The 24,590-nt window shown below is 39.7% G+C and overlaps 1 protein-coding gene across 2 annotated transcripts in view; it reads right to left on the bottom strand.

The window, feature by feature from the left end:
- klhl13 (kelch-like family member 13) overlaps positions 1-24,136 on the bottom strand; it is a 32,829-nt gene extending 8,693 nt beyond the window's left edge. Inside the window, exons 1-6 of one of the 2 annotated variants that reach the window (XM_017431992.3) lie at positions 24,021-24,136; positions 22,230-22,301; positions 3,174-3,315; positions 2,124-2,256; positions 1,310-1,506; positions 53-848 (exon numbers count right to left, since the gene is read on the bottom strand). In XM_017431992.3, coding sequence (XP_017287481.1) covers positions 53-848; positions 1,310-1,506; positions 2,124-2,256; positions 3,174-3,315; positions 22,230-22,282 — 1,321 coding nt within the window. In that variant the 5' untranslated portion in view covers positions 22,283-22,301; positions 24,021-24,136. Of the gene's footprint in view, positions 1-52; positions 849-1,309; positions 1,507-2,123; positions 2,257-3,173; positions 3,316-14,630; positions 14,958-22,229; positions 22,302-24,020 lie in introns of those variants that run through there. The other variant, XM_017431991.3, reaches the window with a different exon arrangement.
- Between the last annotated feature and the right edge of the window lie 454 nt (positions 24,137-24,590).

Raw genomic sequence — 24,590 nt, 5'->3', positions numbered from 1 at the left:
GCTTCTGCTTTAAAAAAAAAAAAGAAAAAGCAAGGTGGGGACATAAACTTACCAAGCTCCCCGGCAGCGTTCCTTCCACCGACAGCATAGAGGTGTCCCTTGAGAGCACTGAGGTGGAAGAAGGTTCGTTTCTCATTAAGGCACGCCACCTGCATCCATTTATTGTAGCGAGGGTCGTACCGAAACACCGTGTCCACAGCCGTTTTGCCTTTGGTGTCGTAGTTGCTTTGGCCACCCACAACGTAAAGAAAGTTGCCGATGACTGCGATGCCGTGCTGGTAGCGAGGCGCGTCCATTGGCGCGAGCACCTTCCACTCGTGAGCCTTCTCGTCAAAGAGACGCAGCTCCTTGCTCACGACTAGCTGCTGGCGTAGGACACCACCCAGCGTGACCAGGTGGGAGCTATCAGAGCGAATGGCTGTCCGTTCTGACTGCATGACGGGCTGCATATAGGGCATCATTTGGTAGTTGCTAGCTTCCAGGAGAAGGTTGACACAAGTGTTGTCCGTGCGCATAAAGTCCACAGTTTGTACGTGATTTATGAGCTCCTGCGGGTTCATGAGGGGAAAGCGGATATTCTTCATGAGCTTTGGGGCATAGTCCATACGGCCGTCTTCGTAGCGTAGCCAGCGGCAAGCAGCCTTGAACAGGTCCAACTCAGTGCAATGTTTCAAGCTGTTACTGGACAGCACAAAAGCCAAGCGCTCGAACGGGAGCTTGACAAACTCTCCTGTGCCCAGCAAAGAGGGGAAGTTCTTTAGGATGAAGTTGTTGACGTATTTGTCCACCTCTGTTAAGTTGTACGTGTTGGCGATGCGCCCAACCTCGACGCAGTTGTCAAGGGAAACCTGAGAAGTGGGAAAAACATTGATCATAAAAAAGGCTTCAGGGTAATTAAAAAAAAAATCCAATAATTGCATATGAAGCTAGAGAATGTGACACTTGGTGTAATTTTTAAAAAATTTTTTAAAACAACTCAAAAGAGTAAATGACTACAACTCTTAGAAATGCAACTAATGTTGATAGACTGAACATTTTTAATTCGTGTACAGAAACTTGCTCAAACCAGTTGTGTCCAAATCCAAATTCAGTAAATTAGCATGAAGGGATGCTACATTGGAGGCAACATGCCGTCTGTGCCATATGGTTTTAAATCTGAGCAAAACAGTCAAATAAAATTGGATTTATGTGCACAGTAGCTTCTGATTCCAATGTTCAGTTATTTTAGACAATAACTGGTTAAAAAATATATAATTTTTATGCACTGTTTAAGTATGTGCAGCTGTAGCGTATAAGTCTGCCTCCTTACCCCAGAAATAAGAAAGACTTTGCAGAAGTCCAACACAGGAAGGATTTGTAAGAAACTGGCTGCCTCGAGTGTGTCTTGCAGATTCTCCATGTTGAGGGACAACTTTGCTGTATAGATAAAGTCTATGATCTTCTTCAGGCCTATTCTGTTTACTCCGTGAAGCTTGATGCACATTAGATCCTGCTCTTTCATTCCACCTGCATCGGGAAGAAAAAAAAAAGTGAGATCAAAAATATAAACTAAAGCACAAAGTTCATCTCAGATCTTATGTTTAAAAAAATCACAAACCTGTTAGATCAAAACATGGGCGATTTTAAAAAGGAAGGCTGAAATAGGATTGAAACATTTTCTTTTTTAGAAAATAAATTGATAAAATGTGCATTTTAGTATTAAAAAAAATGGTGGGCAAAATGAATTCCTTCAGGGAATTTACAAATGCGTTTTCCTGATGCACTTAACAGAAGAGAAAACAAATTGAGACGCAAATTATTTGCAACCTTGTTGGCCAAAACAATGTTTTCATCACTTGATTTATGCAAATGATTGTTCCCAGGTAAAATAAAAGCAGGTAAACCTTCAATGAGCCATTAAAACCCATCTGCATTTACTGACCGACAGTCGATGTTCCCACATCCTGCCAGCGCCGATCATTTGTCCTAAATGAGGAGTTCCTCAGGATGTAAAAATAATGGCGACATGATTGCGACGGTGTGGAAACGCATTCTTACATACAGACCGTGAATCGGTTTAACTCCTGGAAGTACTTTGGCTCTGCCACTGATGCTCTGGTCAGAGGGGGGCTTTGTCGACCCACCTGTGAACATGGCTTTGAAGTAGTCGGAGGAAGAGGCCATCATTGCACGGTGTACAGGAAAAGCTTCGTCTCCATCCCCTGCAACCAGCGTCACGTCACATAACAAACCTTCTATTCTCAACTGGTCGAATCCCTAAACCGAAAAGAAAGAAAAGTGAAAATTGTGTGACAGAAAAGTTCCTGACCTCAACGTTGGGAACCGACACAAAGTTATTTTTACTGCCAGTGGTGAGGGACACTTTAATCAATACGAGACTACAAAGACCATGTAATCATTAAGCTTTAAATTATTGAAATGTTTTGGGTTTTTTTTAGCATCCTCAGCAAACCAGATTTTTTCTACCAGCCATAGCTGATGAAACAAGAAACTTGGCAGCTTGCACAAATAGGCTGCAAACAAGAAAACACGCTGATACTGTAACAACACCTCGCTCTCATAATCAGTGGCCAGGTTTTGCTTTCAAAATTAACCACATAACTAACAGATTCCACAATCAGGATGTCAGATAAGAGGCTAGAAAAATCATTATCTTTCTCCCACTGTGCTGTGACAGCACAAGATTAATGAACAGCAAAAAAAAAAAAAAAAAGCAGCCAAGGGCTTCTCATTTTCACAGAACGCTGGTGACCAAGGACAACAAATGCCTCTGCAGCAAACAGCAGAATGCCGGCACCTACTGCCACATTTTTGGAGTCTACATCGATCAGTGTTGACATGCAGAAGCAGCCGTCAAGGCTAAAGATTAATTAAGAAATCAATCAATCCATGCGAGGCAATAGAAATGAATTTTTAAATGATGAGGCAATCCTTTACAGTTTCCTGTTAAAGAAGGTGTTACCCCTCTTAGCAGGTGTTTGTCATAACATTCGAGCTCACTTTTTATATAAATTTACAAAGACAAGTTCCAAAAACTTTAACCAATGTAAAGTTTCTTTAATAAGAGTCATGCTCTGATGCATCTACTCACAGGGCTCTAAACGAAGGAAAGTGCTGGAAAATTTGTCAACGTTGATATTTAACAACTCTCAGTTCTTTGCTCCAACTCTCACCTGAAGAACCACAGAGCTGTGCGTATTGCTTGTGAAAAATCGAGTGTTTCCAGTCTTTGATGCCTGAAGATGAGCAGAGATGCCCATCTCACCATAGCCCAGAGCGACTTTCATGTGAGCGTCGTCGTCCTCCACCAGGGATCTGTTAGGGGAAAAAGGGGACAGGAGTTTGTTCCCTTTCTATTTTAGCTTGTGGAAAGTTGGACAGGTAAGTTTTCAAAGTGACACAAGGCAAGGACACTCTGGTGGCAGCAACCTAGTTGTTGGACAAACGGTCTTCTAGAAGTTGGAGCTGTGCTGGCCTCGACCAGGTGGGGGTGGCGTGTGGCAAGGGAGGAGGCAAAAAGGGATCCCTACTTTCCCAAAATGCCTTTACGCAATCAAAAGAAATCCAGCTTATAAAGATCAGTGGTCGAACAATTGCTTATTGGTCTAATCTAAACAATAGTAGATAAAAAGAACATGTCAGAACGCCAAGATGCAAGTTTTCCCCAACAAAACAGTCATTTTATTTTACACTGATCATAATACTTTTCCCACCAGTCAGTCTCAGAGTCTGACGTAGTACCACTACAGAGGTAAAAGATGTGTCGACTGTCATGAAATTTGATATTACTTAAAAAAAAAGAAAAAGAATGAATGAAACCTAATTTAATCTAGACTAAATCATTAGGTTGGGAGGTTGCAACGACAGCTTTCACTCAGTTATTTAAATCCAGTATTTCCTGTCACCCATCTGTCAAAACGCCCTTGGGTGAAACATTGAACTCCAAATTGTTCTTGATAAGTGAAGAATTAAAGAAGGGGGAAAAAAAAGCCGAACCCCCGTTTGCTGCAGTCTTACTTCAACTTTACTTCCCTCAAAAAAAAAAAAAAAAAAAAAAAAAAAGAAAAAGAAAGGGTCACTGCAGATCAATACAAAGTTGTTTTGAGGGATGAAATGTTTCTATTCTGATGAGCGTGGTCTCACTGGAGGACAATAACACTTGCTGTGACAGTTTACTCTCCACCACCATAAAAAACACCAAATGAGGAGCAACAATTTGGTGAAATGTTTTCCATGCATCCATTTGAGATCCAGAATCTTGTATAATTAATTCTCTGATGCAGAAAAAGGTGTACCGGCGCCCGACACCTTACTTAAAAGCTGCATGTAAATATTTTCCTTTTCATCCATCTGTTCAACATAAAGCAAGAGGCAAAGATGATATCTGCAAAGACAATGAGCAGACAAGCCGTAGAGAAAGGTCTTTTCCTTTTTGCTCCGTAAGCTCACTTACAGTGCTTTCGTTTGCTCCATCCATTAGCTTTTGTATTGAAATTCTGAGTATTTGTAAAAGTAAGTTGGGGAAAATGAAAAGGATGGATTCAAAGTGATGCTCGGAGGAAATGTAGGTAGTGTTAAAGACAAAGAAAAGAAAGAAAAGAAGAAAAAAAAATTTTCAAGAGGCATTTTGATGAACATGCCATTCTGCTGCCTATTTTCACATGTGGTGACATCGCTGACTCAAGCGGAATACTAATGAGAGGGGGAGCTCTCCGTTTCGATAAGCTGTGCATCTATTTGATATATCATCCCGGAGTTAAATGGGGAAAATGAAAAAAAAAAACAATCTTTAATGTGGTTTTCCCGCAGCAGTGAGAAGATCAATGTGTTTGTGTTTTTAAGATTTACTGTGACAAACCGTATCGTTTGCAGCGTAATTAGCAAGTTTTCATAACTGTGAAGAAATGGCTTAGATAAAATATCGAGGGGGGATGGTGGTGGGGGGGATGCGTGCTTTGAAACTGTGATATTGCAGCCTCATAATTAACATAGTCCTGTGGTTAATGACAGATTAACCAAAGGCATTTAAAAAGACAAATATGATGATGTAGCCAGGATTACAACGTGTGATGTAATGTGTAAAAATCCCAAATGTGAGGCTGAGCCATGAAGGGGGCAGGGGGTATCTCTGCATAAATTACATTTTTGCAAACAGAACTGACGTGATAAAATAAAATAAAAAAAAAAAATACTCATTCTGGTTAGGTAATATTTCAGGGGTCATCAAAATATGATTGTTTTTTTGTTTTTCCATTTTAACAATCATTTTTAGCAGCACAAAAGGTTAATTAATGAGAAAATAATTTAAAATGTGAATTTGGTCCTTTGATAAACAGCGTTAACTTCGTATTGTCAGAGAAACGTGTAAAAAAAAAAAAAAAAGAAAAAAAACACCGCCTGAAATAAGATAAACTCTTAAAGCTTGTTAAGAAAAATTGGATTAGTAGAGCTGCAGAAGTAAAATTTGAAGTTACGCTAATATCAGAGGCAATGACTTGCATTTTTTTTTTCTCCCTTCAATGAAGAGCCGATCCAGACAGCATTTGTGTGAATATGAAATGAAACCTACCCTTAAATCTCCACAACTATTCATTCTCTGTGGAATTCATAATGACGACAGAATAGTCAATGAAAATGGCCGTGGTGCTTTAAAAAGCCTTCGTTTTTTCATTTGAAGACTCGCCTGGTTTTGATAAAATATTCTTTTACAAAAATGTCTGGCTCAGCACAGCAGTAAATGCATGTCTTCAAACAGGCCCACGAGCAGGCAGCGCTTGTCAGACGCAAGAGACTAATGGATTTTAAACAGACTATTTATAATGAAGTAATTCAAAATCCTGATCTGGCTGAACATTTGTTTTGAGTGGTTTTATCATTTGGAAAAAAAAGAAAAAAAAAGTTCCATATGCCTTAAAAGGGTTTGACTTTACTTTCTTGAAATGCAATTTAAAGTGTTAGACAAGCTTCTACAAAAGCTGCAGAGTCCTTTGCTGCACGTTTCTGCGGCAGAAGATTATCTTATACTCTAAACTATTTTTGACAAAAAGCACTTTCCATTTCTCCCTCCCAGTAAAGTTAAAAATAAATCGATGAAATGTGAAAATATGTACATCTAGTAGTCTTTTTTTCCGTGTTGGAGGGGATACAGAATATTTAAAACAAACAAAAACTAAAAAAAAAAAAAATCCTAATACAACTAGGTTGGAATAAATCTTTTAACTCTATAAATCAGACTTGCATATGAATGCTACCACACAAAATGAACCACTTTAAATGAGCAATTAAATTCTTCAGAGCTTTATTTTACCACTCAAACACCTTCCAGACAACTTTTTTTTTTTTTTTTTTTGGTTATTGGAAAACAACATTTGGATTTTCTTTATTCCATTATTCTTTGGTATGATTCATTAAGTATGCAAGATAAACAGAAGAGGAGTAAAAACTGACTACTTAACTCTTGTAATGTTTGTGACAAGAAAAGAAAAATCTGATGAAACTAGAATATTTAATTCGAGTCATTTTAAGTTTGGAAAATGATGTTATGAACGACACAGTCTGGCTTCTGCTACATAATTCTGTTAACAGTCATAATGTTAGTTTTACATTTATTTCAACAAAAATATTTGTGACCCGTGCTGGGAAGATGAGTCAGCACGAGCGCAGGCTGCAGTGCAAAAAAAGTGAATATTGATTTTTACTGTATTTGAGATTTTCGTAAAAATAAGTCCACAAAAGACACCATGTAGCGATCCTAGTAGTTACCTTTAATTTGAAGTTCTCACATTTTTAGAAATGATTGTTTAATTCTAATCAGTTTAATTTCTTTTGAAATTGACCATTTTTAAAATCGACCGGCTGCCGTAGTGCTGGGAAATCCCTTCATGTAATGTTTGCCGTTATTGTGAAGCTTAGGCATTCTCCTTTTTTAACTATACGGATGGAATTCCTGATTGACATCCCTCCAGACCAATAAGAATTAAAATTTTCCAACCAGCTTGTTACCAGGCAAATATTCGCCAAATTTCATCGAACTTCGTATCATTTTGAAGCTTTTGAGATGGAGAATTTGAAAATAATAACTCAATACTGAAAAATTCCTCATTGTGACTCATTTTGCCTGCAAGAGTGGAATTGAGGAAAGAGCCTTTCCTTTTAAAAGAAACTTTGTTTCATAGTTTGGATGTGCAGAGGTGACCTCAGAGCCGACAAAGGCTGATCAAACGTTTTGTGTCACCGCCTATAGCGTCAGATATCCACACCAATGCATCATGGACACTCCAGCAGACTTAAAAAAAAAAAATCATCCTCGGTCTTTCTCCAAGGTGTCACCATTAAATTACCATTGTTCAGATGCATAAACATTAGGAGAAGATAAGGCTGAATGATTTATCATTCCACTGACATGCAGAATAACAAAAGGATAAATTAAAGCAAAGGGAGAAATGGACACCTTCTCACAAAGTGTAAAGAAACCTAGGTAGGCCTATGAGCCAACATCTGTTACACACAAGTCTTGATCATCAACACTTAAGACTTAAAATGACAAGAAGATGGGATCAATAAGAAGTCACATTTTACAAGGAGATGATAATGGACTGTGCCTAGCGGGAGACTACTAAACACGGATGGTTCAAACAGCAGTCACGATCACACTGACACAGACCACAGGCAATGTACTTGTACATTTACCCCGTCAGGTGGTAAGTCGGACAGGCAGCGAAGAGAGAGTGGGTTGTCCAAACCATAAAGGAGTGTTGGTGGCTGCCAGAACGAAACAAAGGAGACAGAAGCTACAGCATCCAACAGAAATGTTCTGCTTTTCGTGAAGAAAACGGACACTCACTCTTGTTGTCAGAGCTTGAAATTACTCAAATAAAAGCATTAGTGCAGATTAGCATGTAACAATGCACATATTATTGAAAACATGAGAGCGGGCCAAATTATCGAGCTGTAAAATACACCAAGGCCAGATGTTTAGTGTGTACAACCTCTTTGGAAACATGTTTTTTAGCTCAGCCTTACAAAACGTTAAATGTAGCGTCTGCATAAAAAGTCATGTTTTTGGAGGGGTTCATCGATACATATTCTCAGAGTTTAGATATTCAGCAGTGTGGTGCAGTACATTCAAACTTTACAAAATGAGGATGAATTGGAAACAATGGATGCAAAAGCTCACATCGGGCCATGCAGCATGGAACAATGTTTGTCTGAAAGATGATGCACTTATGGCAACTTTAAATGGAAGTAAAATGATTTAAAAAAAAAAGAAAATGTTAAAGTGCACTTTTAGAAAACAGTAACCACACTGGGTGAAAGTGGTCCCTCGTCAATTAATAAAATTCTTTCTTTTATGCTTCAATAAAATCTGGTAGTATAAATGTAAATTAAAAAAAAAGGTATAAAAACACTGAAAATCCACTGTGTTTATTGCAGGTTTCTATATCTGCATATAGAAATGAGCACAGAAATGTGGCGAAGCTGCATTCTGACCAGCCTCAGGATGAACACATCTAATGTTACTTACTGCAGGGCGAAATACTGTACGTTCCAGTGCCACAACCCTGCAAGACTTAAAGGTGATGTGTTTTCATCAGTAAAAATAGATTTTAACAAGAGTGCCACAAATGGTGCATAAATACGCCTCTCAGTAGGCACGATCTGGGGAACAAAGGGTTTAACATTTCTATGCGACTTGGATTTGAAGCTGAAGCAAAGACAAAGTTTTAACAAGGGGGAATCACCTGTGACTGATCTTTGACACCATGACCTTGAAATCTGTAGGGATCACTCCAGATCCATTAGGTCCGCAGCTATGCAGGTTGACATTCCTACGTTACACGGTTGTAGCGTTAGACGTCGGACAAGAAAGTGTCCACAAATAGATGAACGGTGCCAGACTATAATATGTCTCGTTTTATGACGGGCGTATAAGAAAACTAAAATAAAATAATGCAACACAGTCTTACCCTGGACTAAATAAAGCTAAAATACACCTCAATAAAAACGGCTGCTGGACAACTAGAACATTCAGCAGCTTCATTCCTCAGACATACAGCCTGCTAAATCACCAAAAACAAAAAATGCCAGGGATTGAGCTTTTTATTGAGAAAAACGGGAAACTTTACACCACTCTGAAAGCTCTCCCCAACACACAAACACAATACTGCAAATAAAAAGGAAGGGTAAACGATATGTTCTGACCGGTCACAATTTTCTCTGTGGATAAGACGTTTTGTGAAATTCTGCTGAGATAAGGCCACAATTTTTTCTCCCTCTCCCCAATCCAGTTTTAATTCCTGCAACACAATTATTGGCTGAATACTTTGCCATTAGGGCAGATGGAAAAACTGCAACTGAGCCAGAGGTGCAATCATCTATAGTCATAATATGCTTATTTTATGGATACTAAGGAGGTTTTATTTTGCCATCTTTCTCCCCCAAAACCCATCCAGATAGAAATTTAGTAACTCTGATGCAGAATCGGTTTTACTTTTTAATCATACAGTATAAATACTAACTGATCAAACGTTTTCTGGCCCTACCTTATATCAGTCTGTCTCTGCATGGAACGATGTGTGTCTGAGAGCGAGATGAGTTCACACATGACAGTTTCACCTGAGTAAACCCACTTGATGCTCTGCCAGACAGACTGTGTGTTCTCTCCCAAGGCCTTTCATGAAAATAAAATGATCCCTGGACAGCTGTTGCCGTCTCTGCGAAGCGGCCACAAATCAGCGGGAACTAAATGTCTGTTCCAAAGGGCAGGTAAATTAAGAGCTCAAAATTTCTTTCCCCAACAACGCACATCTTCAGCTGCCGAGTGTGCGTATGCATGCGCACACACACACGCGATTACCCGATGCAAGACGTCTGAAGCAGCAGCCAGCGTGTCTGACAGGATGGCATCTTTTAATGTCTCGTCGATGTCGTGCAAAACAAATAAAGCTGGTTTTGTCGCGTTTAATGAAACACTTCACGGCAATCAGACAACTTCAAACCTGGCATCTGGAGAACATATCACTCATGATCACTTTCTACGCAGGATGTTATTGCAGTTCGAGAAGCCAACACTTAAGATTTGTTCCGTTTTTGCTGCACTTTGGAAAAACAATGGACAAACGGTCATTAGGTTCAAACTCTCTGCCATCACATCCCATGACACATACTGGGCTATATTAAGTAAAAGTGCACAATTTTATACGTTTTTAAGAACAAAAATGGTTCGTTTATCAAACATTTATGTTCAAACTCAAGCAAATCAAAAAAATTCCAGTGAAATAACCCAGCTTGTATTCTGTCGGACGTCAGCCGTGATTATTCTCAAACTGATCTACTCTGTAACTTACTACAAAAAAATTACTCTTGATGTGATATAAAACATTCTACAGAAGTGTAAACAGGTGAACGACTGAGCTCTTTACCTCCAGGGACTACAATAATCCTCTCTTAGCAGCAAAGTAGGTTTCAGAGCAGCAGAATGACTTTACAGCCGCATGAGACATGTGACGCTTCCTTGCAACAGAGTTTCAAAGCTTTCCTTTTACCAATATCTGTTCAGCCTCTCTGTGGAATCAAATCTGACTCAATCTCCCAAACCTTGCTATAATAGATTTCAAAATAAAATGTCTTTACTTTAGATAGACTTCTACAAACAACATGCTTACTGAAAAATGTGACATTTAAAATTTTATTCCCCCCTTTTCAGATTTTGCTTTAAAAACAATTTGCTTTTCTATTACATTCCTGACAAAGAGTGGAAAAAAAGCGATATGACAAGAGCTAAAAATCTGACAGGAATCAAAACAGGCATGGGAAACAGTTCTGTTTCATGTTAGGCGTCTCTTATAGACACTAAAAAGGTTTGTTCCCTTTTGGTCCTGCTGAATGACCAAAACAGGAGCAGAGCTTACTACGACTTGACGGCAACATGGTGATAACAAATCCTGGCGTATCTCAAATGGCTTTGAAAAATCGCAACAGATTAATGCATTTCCTGCATGGCTTCTTCTAGTGCCATTTCTGTTGTACAGTTGCATCATTTTCTCTGCAGCAGCACCTACCGTTAAAGAGGGGGGACTTTATTGATAGCGATGCATTTTAAGTGCAGTGTACTGTACAAACAACTTCTTTGTATTGATCTCGACTCGTTTGCATCGCGACCGATGCACGAGTAATTTCTGACATTAACAAGTTTATTTAAATCACTTGATAAGATGCCTTAAAAAAGGGTCTGCAGTGGCAGAACTTCTGTCGATGTCAGTGTGATACGGTGAGGACATACGGTCTGTGCGACGACCAGGTCGCAAGATTAAACAAGACGGACACAATTATTAATGAGGGAAGATCGATGATGACGCACAGCAGCAACAAAAAAAAGTTAACCTTAAATAGAACCACTAAACGAGTTAATTTGTCAAGTTTTGAATAACGATACAAGACTGTGTTGTGCTCCACGCCTCGTTTAGTTCCACGCCGCTTGCTTCATTCCTGAAAGTTCCAATCTATGTGGAACATGGCTGGATCCAAGTGTGATTTTTCTTTTTTGTTTAAAAAAACAAACAAACAAAACAAAACAAAAAAAACAGCCAGAGGCCATTTTGCTGAACCATTTTGTGAAAGAGCCCTAAGCCTGCTGCCTTCCCCTGCACAGCCTAATAAGGCCAATATCTGGCAGTGGCATTTCTAAACAACAGCTTAAAGATGTGACACGTTGATTCTGTTACTTTGACCCTTTTTGTTAGTGACATTCACTGTTAAATTGTTTTGGTCCGTGATGTTTTGGGGGGGGGGGGGGTTTAAAAAAGGGGATCCAAAAATGGATGCTGTCCAACCTTATTGCACGCAGTAAGACGACTTCTCAGAATCAGCTGAGTGACAACAGCAGGTTTCACCTCCTACATCATACATACACACCAACTTGGCTTTGTGACTACCTTCGTTGCTAGCCAAGAGGCACTTTAGCAACAGACCAACTTCATTCCCCATTTTACCTTTAGACTTTCACACAAAAGGTGAAGCGCAACAAAAATGCATCAGATCTGACTGGAAAAAAAAAAAAAACCTCTAAAGCCTTCAAGACAGCATATGTAAAGCTACTTGTTCACTGTAAAAAAGAAAGAAACCACATTCACTCACTTGTTCCTGACTACTTGAGTTTAAATAAATAAAACCCAATAGATTACAAATTATAATTACACAGTCTTCACACTGGCTAGAGCCAAGGGGCCAGAAGAGGCCCTTGTACAATCTCTAGACCACTGATCTCCTCAAGTTTTAAAAAGAAAATGCATCTTTCAACGATGAGTTCAGTGAGTACCCAAATGTTTAAGAACTGTCAGTTCAAACGGAGCATCTTTGATATGTAGAAAATGTGTCACTGTGTTCAAGATATCTTTTTAACAAGCATGCCAGATATGCTTCAAACTTCATCAAAAAAGGGGAGAAAAAACTAACAAAAAACAAACACCTATATTTGTCTGAAATCATTTTTCCTAATTTAATGTGTGACCCGTTCAGTTGAATTAACAAAGTTAATGCGGCCAATTAACAAGTCAACAAAATGTCAGTTTACCGATTCAGATGGTATCAAAAAACACAAAGCTCATCACCATCAGTAAAACATTATCAAACATCATTATCCTGCTGCTTAAAACAAAGATTTTAAAAACCCAAAGCAGCCCACCAGGTTAAACACGCCTTGGTCCAAATAGACAGCAGGTTTATTAAGAGCGACTTCTCCCTGACCACAGGCCAACCTATAATTGGGGGCCCCGATATCAGCCTGCCTAAAACGCAGCTTAGTGCTCACATTTTAAAATAGCAAGTGGCCTGGTGGGGCAAAGCAACAGAGCAGAGTAACATGGCATTTCCATGCCCGAGCACACTTCACTAGCCATTGTGTGCGCATGATCTGCTTCGAGAACGTTGTCCGCAGCCACTTAAGTCAACTTGATGTACTTTCATGCTTGTAACTTCTTAGGAGGAGTTGTCACGGCTCTCTAAAAGACTTGCTGACAGGCTGGTGTGAAGATCCTCTCCTTGCGCTCGCACAATGTCAAGTGATGAAAACAGCGAGAGCGCAGCGTGTACACAAACTTTACAGCCTCTGACAATTAATGCCGGGCCGGGACAAGAAACCAGCGCTGATACGGACTTTCAGAATAAAGGGGGTTTGAGCGTCAAAGTCAAATCGATGCTGGTGAAAGACGTGCAGTTTTTAACACAACTGTTTTCATGTGTGTTGTATTTTGACGGCGCTTTATCACACCAGAATAATAAATGATTAACAACACTGCTGACAGTAAAAAAATTACACGGCGAACTATCAGTAGGCAAAATTAGAAGTTACCCAAAAAAAAAAAAAATTATTCACTGTTACAAATTTATTACTCCAGAACTTTAAGACAATTTATAACTCACTTTATAGAGCCATCCATCAATTTAAATGTTCAAATTGTATTAAAGTTTTAATTATTACAAACTTCCTGGTTTGATTTAGAGACTGTCAGAAAATGAAAAGTGTGCTTGCCAGATAACCGTTACAACCACTGAGTTGCCCTTGGAAAAAGCCCTGAACACCCAGCTGCTCTGATGGAGATAAATAGTTGATTGGCCTCCGAGACTCTGGGAATTAATGGGAATAACTTATAAGATCTTAACTCCCCTTTAGAAACAAGGCCTAAATCTATAATTACTCAGTGACAAATCAATTGTCTCTTGGACCTAAAAGGTAAACTATTTAGTTCAGACTTCTCAATGGTTTGATAGTCAATTTTTAAAGCATACGTGCGCTCACGCTGTATTCTTTTATTTTTTATATTTTACAATTAGCAATCACCTGCATTAACTGAACAAAAAGCAGATAAAAACCACATTTCCTATTGTGAATACAGAGATACTTAAAAACATTTGTATAAAATTATCCAAGTTAAGCTCTTAAGCTCATAAGCAAAACTACAAGATAACTAGAGACTGCAGAAATCCAATTTGGTAAAAATCCATCCAAGTAAGCGCCTCTAGCTTGTAAAATTTTCTGTAGGCAATCAGTTAGCTCAGTTAATACGTTGCCTTAAGAACTGTTTTAGCCCTTTTCTCTTCAAAATTTGAGTCTTGCTTTCAGAAAGGAAAAGCTAGGTTTAAAAACCATAAATAAATAAAAGAGGGGCTCTAGAATAAGGCTAAGAGGATGTGTGAAGCACACGCTTTTTACCCTTCCCCCCCTCCTGAACAGTGGCAGATGACAATAGCTTCTAAACCAGGGCATGTCAGACATTCTGACAAAGGCAGGCTCCTCCCAAGCTGCTGAGTCCCAGATCCCAAATAAACATAGCCATGGGAAGAGGGCAGGAGTTAGGGATGTGGTGCTTGACATGCCCGGGCTAGCAGCAAAACAAGCCCTTTTACTAAGGAAACGAGCACTGCCGTGGAGCCATAAAATTCATGCTGGACAAGGAAAATCCCTTGTCACACACACAACAGGGCTCAGTCGCATTCTGCCTAACCCCGGGGTTACAGCATAAAATAATACACAACCTGAATTTACACAGAAATGTCAGAAATAAGCCGAGGAAGCCATCGCCAAATACACTGCTAAGGTTGTAGAACGTGGTAGCCATTGAGCTCTTACTCACATGTAGGCAGGCGAAAGGGGTGAGGACCTGGATGTCTTAAGAACTGGCACTGGGAATTTCCAGCTGACGGGAGAACCGCTTTTCCATTTCAACGGCATGTTGGTGTCACCAGAATGGTGCTTCAGCAGTACCAACAGCAAAGACCATTTCCATGAAAAGGTTCCCAATGCAGTCTTCCATCCCACTCTGCCCACACCATTTAAAAAGGGGGTGGGGGGTGGGGGGGAGGGAGAGCAGCGGCGGCACCAGCAACTACACAAATACACTGGTAAAGGCGGCGCAGGCTACAGTCAGGGTTGTGACTCTAGCAGCAGCACCGGGAAGCCAATAGATTGCATTCGACGCGACTACTTGCCCTGCTGCATTCACAGTTCTCTCATGGCAGGAGGGGAGGGGGGGCGAAGAAAAGCCCTGCCTTCTCATCACCTTTTCAAAGACTTAACATCCAGCAGATGAGCAACAGTGCCACCTTGTTGAAAAGGAGAGACTTACAACAAAGCTTTGAATTCAAAGATAAGAGGGCGAGATGCACAAAATTTTAAAATGTATACAATGCAAATTTAAAAACACAGTATACGCATGTCATTTTTTCATTTAGTCATCCACAAAATAGAAACACCTAAAACCAGTAAAGATCTAAAGTGAAGTATTGTCACTTATTGTGTCATGAAACATTCCTATAAATCACAAAGCAGTCCCATGGTAAAATGAGCTTTTCCTCACTTCCACAGGGCTGTGCAACAGATTCAACATTTCCTCACTGAATAGAGTCTCTGATAAAGTGGGCTTTAATATGTAGCCGCTTAGACAAGTGCGTATACAAACTCAAAGATAGCTACAGGAGTTTGCTTGCAAAAGATCCGATAACGCTTCCTACAGATCGAGTCCATCGCCGATTATGGCTGCATTCCTGGGGTGACAAAGCCATCGCTGTTTGTGGCTATATGGCTACACTATACGGTCATTATGATAATAGCTGTGACAGATTCAGTTAAACGCCAACAACATGGTGAAGCCACGCACACGGCAACAAGCGCACTGACACAGTACACTAAGATTACTGCAGCTACAGCATTTCTTAAACGCCTGTAATGTCATTAAAGGCCATGCAAGCTCTAATTGTGTGGTATAAGTAATAACATGGGCACAGTAAATAGAGTACAGTCAGACTCATCTGTAATACTAAAACCACTGAATGTGTGGACAAACCACAGTCTTTAAGAGACGCAACCAGTGGCTGTACAGATCTCAGAAAAACAGGAGAAGTTAGGATTAAATAAATCAGATGATATAATTTGAAATTTACCATAAAAAAGTACATCTTCTGTCAAGTGTTTGGTTTTATGTACCAGACTATAATATCTGGTCTTCACTTGTATTTTCAGGTGGTCTGGCCTGACGAAGGTCCGCTCCTGAGCAGACTGGCAACAGTTTTGAGTGTTTACCACTTCTATTTAAAATGAGTTGCTGTTTGAATGAAACTCCACACATCATCTTGAAACTAGAAGCACTCTGAGAGCGCAAACCACCGGGGGTCGTGATACCGGTCACCAAAATGTAATCATTTCTCAGTAACGACCTCAACATTTCCTGAAAAATTTCATCCAAATCTCTTTATTACTTTCTGAGTAATCTTGTGCACAGACAAAACAAGCGCTTCCCGAAAACATACCACTTTGGCGAAGGTCAATGATCAACATTCAGCTTGTACAATCAATCAATCAATCAATCTTTATTCCAGACCAAAAGGTCCATAAAAAAGGTAAGAAAAAAAAAAGATAAATAGGAGAAAAATAATAAAATAAACATGACATTCACTGAGTCACAAATAAATGATGACACCAATGTTTCCACAATCTTGAGAAAAATCTCACTGTACTAAAAACAGGATTTACTAAAATTGCAATTATATTATTGCATGACACAGATAATCTACACATACATCTATACATGAGATTCCTGAGCACAGCTGCACATGTGGGAACATCATTATGTACAAACATATGGCTAGCACTGCTCCATCTAGGCACTCTGAGTAGGAGCCTCATGCCGTCATTGTAGGCCACATAAAGTTTCTGCAGGCTACTTTTGTTGTATCTTCGCCACAGATGGGCCGTGTAAAGTGAAGTGCAAAAAGCTTTAAAAAGAGCTATCTTCACAGAGGATGAACACATACTAAACTTTCTGACCAAAGTATTAGCTTGTGCATATATCATACAATACTGCCTACGAATGTCACAATCATCAGACAGGTCATCAGTTATGTAATGTCCCAAATATTTAATTTCATTGCATCTGTTGAGGACAATGCCAGATAAAGAGAAGTCAGGGGTTATCAGATGCTTATCTGCCCTACTTCTAACAATCATAACATTGCTTTTCTTAGCATTATATTTGATGTCAAAGTCACAACCATATTGGGAACAGACCCTTAATAGTTGTTGAAGGCCAGCACTATATGGACTTAAGATTACCAAGTCATCTGCATACATTAGGTGATTGATTATGCGGTCACCAACTATACAGCCTGTTTTACAACAATTCAGGCGCGTTGATAGTTCATCCATGTAGATGTTAAAAAGGTAAGGGGACAGTAAACTTCCCTGCCTTACTCCGTTACCAACTTTAAACGAATCAGACATTGTGTTGGCCCATTTTACAAACATTGATTGTTGACCATACCAGTAGACCAGAATTCTAATTAGATATTTGGGTACACCTCTGCTTTCTAACTTGCCGAACAGTTTTTGGTGATTCACACGGTCAAATGCTTTAGAGGCATCAATAAAACACATAAATACTGTAGTGTTGTGCAAATTATACAAGTCTAAAATCTCCTGTAGTGCAAAAATACACATGTCTGTGCCATGTTTGGGTTTAAAACCGAATTGATTATCGGAGGTCAAGAGAAACTCTTCCAGCCTATTTAAAAGGACTCTTTCTAAAACTTTCGACAGACTACTAGCTAAAGCTATGGGTCGATAATTCTCCAAAGAGCTAATCTTACCTGCTTTATCTTTAATAATTGGTACCAAAATGACAGATAACATTGAAATAGGTAACAGACCATGTACTAGACAGCCAGTGAAACACATAGAAAGTAATGCGCAAAGTTTCTTACTTGCATTTTTCAAATGCTCGGAGGAAATGTTATCCATCCCACAGGCCTTGTTGTCTTTCAGTGTCACAATTGCATGATATATTTCTTGTGGGGATACGTTCACATTCTCATTACTGTGAATACTTTTCATTTCAAAAGTGTCACTTTTGACACAATTAAACAGTGCACTGTAGTGCTCCTTCCATAACTGAGTGATTTCTTTTACACCACTAACACCGTCAATAGTAGCTGGAAGTGATGTTTTGCAGTTATTTACTTTCTTTATTTCTTTCCAAAAGTCCTTAACATTATTATTTCCTAACTTTCTAGCAAGAGAGTCAGACCTCATAGTATTTTCATTTCTCCTTATAAATCTTAAAACATATTTAAAATTAGCATTTGCTTGTTTTTTGTATTCAAACAAGGGGCCATGTCTCTGTTTACCTGAATCAACCCATGCTTTAAGAGCCCTTCTGGCCTCTGCATGATGTTCTCTTACATAGTCGTTCCAGCCTGGCTTGGTGCTATGTGAGCTGGTTTTATGCAGTGGCTTGCTTGAGGTAAGGAGGGACTTCACAACATTCTCATACAAGGTACATAACTCAATACCATGTTGGGGGTCTTTACAATTCATATCACGGCACGAGATTGCTCCCTTTGGCAAGTATATATTGCTAAACATGTTGTTCGTTCGATAACAATAATCTGATAGATCTTTGTCAGTCAAGTTATCCCATGCTATTTTTCCTATGCTTGTATTATAGTCTGCAAGCAGAACAGAAGGTATGGAATTCATGGTTACACATAAGGAAAATGGTATATGATCACTGGTGGCAAATTCATAGTTGACACGAATGCCCTGGATGGAGTCATGAGCATCAGCTGTACAGATACAATGATCTAACCATGAGGTTGTATGCCATGCATCACTAATATAGGTATAACTGTCATTAGGCAAAAGCACCTTACTAGAAAGAATTAAGCCATTGTTGAGACAGAATTGCATTAAATGCTTAGCAAATATAGAATGATTATCTGTGACATCTGCATTTAAATCCCCCACAATAAAAAAACAAGTAGATGGATTATCTTGTATAAAAGACATAATAAAAGACAGTCTATTAAGAAATTCATCTTCGTTTTGAAGACATTCATAAGGTGTGTATATGTTCAGAACAATAAAGTTTTTATCTCCACAGGTGAGCTTAAGTCCAATGGCCCAATCCACATCCAATCTAATCACATTAACCAGCTGATCATATTTTTTGTGCCACAATATTGCAACACCACCGGCTATCCTTCCCCGAATTATTCTGGTGCTAAGGTCGGTAGTGGATTCACCAGCGCCATAAAAGTCTTTATGTATGCAGTTCAGCTTCTCCAGGTCCTGTTTAGCTAAGAATGTCTCCTGCACACACAGTACATCACAAGTCTCCAGTAATTTGTCCACCACAAAGCGACGCGCTCTGTCTGTTTCACTGTGTCCAACACGCAGACCTCGCGCATTATATGACACAATATTAATACCATTCATTTATTGATCAGAATCTGCGTGGCCGTTGCTCATCTGCGATGCTACAGATGCAGATACGTTCTCTTGCTGCAGTACACCAGTCTCTGATGTTTGAGCCAAACGGATACTGTTATTTTTTGGTCTGCGCGCCTCAAAGTAGCGACGCACATACACACCCGATGGCCAGAGTTTTGGATCATACATTTCTGTAACTTCAGAACACTCTGCAGTTATATGAAACGAGCTAAATCGGTTATGCATCGAGTCTATCTTCCTGCATGTCACCGATTGGCCCAGTTTCTCTGTCAGATAGGCACGTAGAGTGTCAGCATTGAGATCGGGAGAGAATTTCGTAGCAAAGACACTTACCAGCTTGGTTTTAATCACTGGGATGTTACTCGCTGTGCCAGTGCCAATAATTCCTCCTTTGCGTTGCTCCCGCTTTCGACGATTTTGTATTCCATGTCCCAGTGACACGGCTCCCTTCAAGGGTTTCTGGGGCTTTGGCTTCCCTTCCCTCAAAACAGTACTCCAAGCCAGAGACAGGACTTGTTGATTGGAAGCGTCTTCTGGTTGCTGCCGTTTAGCATCTTCTCCACGTAGCCCTTCCAATTGCGCCTCAGCTTGCGTCGATCCATTCACGGGTTCGTTAGTCCGACTAGATTCATGAGGTGTTTCAATATCCGTCAGCCGGCGCTCCAAATTCACCGTCGCTCGTCCAAGATTTTCGCTCACAGTGGCCTGAGCTTCCATAGCTCCTCTTAGCACAGAGACTTCCTGGCTTAGACGCTCCATTCTACCGAGCAGAGCCGAGGCATCAATGCTGCCGAAGCCAACAGGTGGAAGGTCGTCCAGGTAGTGCGAGACAAAACGGGGAATATTCTCACCACGCTCGTTTAACAGCTTCAAGCAGTCCTTCACATTATTTACGTCTTTCTGTGCGCCCTTATGTTTGATGTTACGCTGCTTTGCTGGGCACAGTTCATACAGGAGACGTTTGGACTCTTCAATCCAGTCAGATGAGAAATTGTTTGTAGCCAACAAAACAATGTCATCGTGCGGCAGTGTTTTTATCTTGGCAGAGATAAAATGTAAAAACTCATCTTCCACAATCACTTTACCGCATGTAGTATTGTAGACTTCAGGTTTTATGCGAAAAGAGGCATTGTCAGGATGGTAAATTCCTGCTGTTGCTGCCGCTGCCGCCATTGCCATCACAGATAGTGTGTACAAATACACCTGTGGTTGCTTTACTTTGCAAGTCAAAATGTCTGCTGTGAAATATGCCCCTTAACACCCGAATGCTCCAGACATGAAAACTGATTTCACTTTTAATTTTTGCTCTGAGGTTTCTGCCTCCTGATGATCAGTTCATCACATACAGTTGACTAGCAGCACCTGGCTGTTATTCCCTCTTCTAATTACAATAGAAGTAGGACAAGCAGACTTTGACCAAAGCCCATTTCCCGAACCGCAGACCTACACCTACTGCATAGCCCTGAAACTGAAGCCGCAAAGAGCTGAAGTTAAAATATTCCACCCATGCCATCAGTTTTTGCCAGTTCCTTTATTCATAAACAGACATAAATATATGCAAAACTAGTTTTCAAGCCTCAAAAAGACTCTGCTTATATTGTATAGAGAGTTTATTTATGCTAGTTATGCCAATTGTATTACACCGCTACACATCAAACTGGAGAATGAAATGGTGGTTGTAACCAGAAATAATTATTAAACAGAAATACAATGCTATTTTTGCTGTTTATTATGCTTGTCAAGGATGATTGACAGCGGTAGTATATGTAATACACTGGAACATTACAATACATCTTCTGGCAGTCAAACTATTTTGAAAGGGAGAAAACCCTTACATTTGTGAGGCGTTTTTTTTGTTTTCAAAAATTGGTTTTGTATATTCACATAAACACACCAAGTCAAAGGTCTGGGTAAAAATTAAAATACAAACACTTGTGTGTTGTATGAAATTATGGAAAATTAAGTTTAAAAAGCACATCAATAATTTTATATAACCAGTAGATTTATGTGTTTAGTTACAATGGCACTGCTTGCAATAAAATTACTTTCTACATTTCTAGAGGAGATAGAATACTTTACTCTAATGAGATTGGAATTTCCCCAGAAAATATGACAAAGTTTTGGATTGTGAAAGGAACTGTAAAAATTGTAGCATTATATAAACAATGTTTGTGTTCACAACGGAGTACGAGCCAGCACAATTGTGGTTTTAATGAGGTGCAAGTAGGGGAACATCCAGGGAGAAAATTTAAACCTCTATGTAAATCATTTTTATTCTGCATGCAAAAAAAAAAAACACACAATCAACCCTTGTTGTGTGCAACTCTGCTTCTACATTCAGTTACGTTGAAGAGACTTAAGTCATTTGAGTAACATTATCCAGTAGTGGTGCTAAGTTAAAAGTGGATACAAAGCTTATTAAACTCTGAACTGACTGCAGTCAAATGGTGACAAATTAGTAGAGATTAGACAGATGCGTTTTCAGCACTGAAGGATCTGATAACTTTCAGCAGAAACACTTAATTTGTTTCCAAGTAACTGGAGGAACTCTTGGTACTACTTCTCAGTCCTGGTGTGTGCACAACAACGCCTTTCAGTTTAATCAAGAATTACTCCATTCAACACATCGTTCCAGATGAACACAAATTCCTAACTCAGTTTGATACCAGGCCTTGGTAAGTAAGTGTTGCTCTATAGTTTAGGGATGGTTCACCGTTGATACTCTGTCAGAAGCTGCTTCTTTCAAAGCCAACCAAATTTTGCCGTTTCGTTGCAAGAAAAGGATATTGGTAAATGTTTTCAAACAGATTGAATACAGAACGGCTCCCGACTGGCACATTTTGTGAGCTAATAAAGTGAAATGGCTTTGATTAAAAAAAAACAAACAAACAAATAAAAACATATATACAATGGATTGGGAAATGAGAGAAGAGGAGATGTTCTACATTACCTGTCATGTAGTCCAATGGGCATCGTCTCCCCTCTGTGTGCAGGGTGCTCCATACCCTCCCCAAAACCACACCTAGAAAACAAAAAAACACAAAACTGAGTAAAGATACGGTTCATCATTCTGAAATCAGTTCAGTCTGCCGTCACCACACTGCAGTCTGCTGACAGCAGCTCTATTATAGGTTACAAAGATCTATCCGCCACATCTTTCTCCATCAGACAATGTTTTCAGTGACTGTGATAAATCGCAAAACCTGAAATTATGTTATCAGTTCATTTTAGATCTGAAATGACCAATAGAAACACACAAAGAAAGGTGTACAGATCTCACACCTTGGTGAAATGTCTTGTTGCAACACATTTCTAACATGTTTACACAGACCAAGGCCAATTTAAGTAAAATAATAATAATATATTATTCTGCAACCAAAAAGCAAGACTTTCTTCTAATCTTTTAAAAGTGATCTTGATCAATTGGTTCTTCAGGCCTTCTGAAAGTCTTTCACACATTTTATTTTTTTCTCAACACAGTCTTTTAATTAGAGTTCAGTTTAAGTTTCACCAGATCTTTCATCTTGTGGCATTTCTATGTGTTAGTTAGTTACTTTTGTTTTGTTGTACCTGTTGGTTTTTGTGTGTGATTTTCTGAATGTATTTTATTGTCACAACTTAAAAAGATATATGAAAACAAGAAAAAGGATTTCTGACAGATGAACCAGCCTTCAGTGGATCAAACACTGGATGTCAAGTTTTCAGGTAATAGCTCCTTAGGAAACACCTTATTGGTAACTTTTTGGTATGCTTCATAAAGTCAACTAAAAAAAAAAAAGACACAAATTGGGTCTTTTCTAAAAAGGTAAATGATGCATAGGTCAGAGTTCAAAGGGCTTTACAAATTTCCCCACCATTAAATGGTCAGGTACTGGACTGGAAAAGTTGATTTTAAAACACCACCAGAAAATCTGGTTTATTGGAAACAAAATATAAAAAGATATGAGGGAAGATTTAAGACTTGTGCACAGTGTTCAAAGAAAGAAAAAGGGGAGGTGAATTGATGATATGTCAAAAACTCTCCAACTTATAAAAGCGTCGTTTTTGTCGTACACCGTGATCTCACCACATAGAGCACGGTTCGTGTTGTTGTTGAGCTGTTTAATAATTATTTTAGCAAACAAACAAACAAACAAACAAACAAACGGTGTCTCCGGGAAAGTGAGCTCACGAGCAGGAGTCCTTTTAAAACTTAAAAGTCTGACGGCGTCTCGCTTTCAGCTTCGACCTGCTAACCGGCGTTTCAAGGCTGGACCCGGGCCGAAACAAAACGACGAGAGAAACCCGAATTGTTCTGCTCCAAAGGGAGTCCACTGTCAAACCCCGCCCCCCCCGAAGCATTGCCGACTGTCCTGCCATGTTGACTCCTCCGCAGCGTCGGTACAGTCTTCTCCAGTGGGAATCAGGCTGTGGCTAACTAGCTTAGCTAACTCTAACGTTAACGATTAAACACCTGAAAATAACCACAAAGGGCTAGCTTAAACGGACTTAGTTATCCATTGTTACAACTCGTGAGCTACGCTGAATTGATTTTAAGTGACGTGAAAAAGCCCGGCGTCTACAACGGGGTGGTTGGTTTAGTTCTTAGTTGGTTGATTGATTGATATGCAACCAACAACAGATGGCTGTTGGTGGTTAAAATCGTGACCGTTTCGCTCAGCAAGTTCAATGTAACACCACAGCCGCTGTGCGAGTCTTCGACCCACTCCGCAAACTTTTAAATAACACATTCGCTCCTCACCTTCCGAAACGAGATGTTCCTAGCGTCCTTGTTTTTCTTTCCAAGCCCCTCAAATCCACTTACACCGCTGGGAGCCGCCTTCCCTGCGCCCTTTTATCCAATCCCCTTCGCGCTTACTGGAAAACCGGGAACATCGGAACTTCCCATTGGTGGAAAAGTATGGCAATCTTCTATTATTGGCTGAAAACTTCCGTTACTAAATAAAGTGGGTTTTAAGGAGAGTCCTGTTCATGTGAGGCGTACGAAAGCAGTACAGTCCGTTCTCCCTCGCTTTAAAACAATAAAGTTGACCAAATTCTCCCTTTTAAATTTAGGATATACGAATACAATTAGGGGAAATGCAAAAAACATATATATATAAAAAAAAAAAATTCCCTTCTCACCCTCCGCGGGTGGTCTTTGTTTCATCCTCTGAGCTCTGGTCCTCTACCAGAGGCCTGGGAGCTTGAGGGTTCTGCGCAGTATCTTGGCTGTGCCTAGAACTGCACATTTCTGGACTGAGATGTCTGATGTTGTTCCTGGGATCTGTTGTAGCCACTGCTCCAGTTTGGGGGTGACTGCCCCTAGGGC

This window comes from Kryptolebias marmoratus, linkage group LG13 (genome assembly GCF_001649575.2).
Source record: "Kryptolebias marmoratus isolate JLee-2015 linkage group LG13, ASM164957v2, whole genome shotgun sequence".
Lineage (NCBI taxonomy): Eukaryota > Metazoa > Chordata > Actinopteri > Cyprinodontiformes > Rivulidae > Kryptolebias > Kryptolebias marmoratus.
Note: the sequence above shows the minus strand (reverse complement) of the source record. Positions and strands in the feature narration are given on the sequence as shown.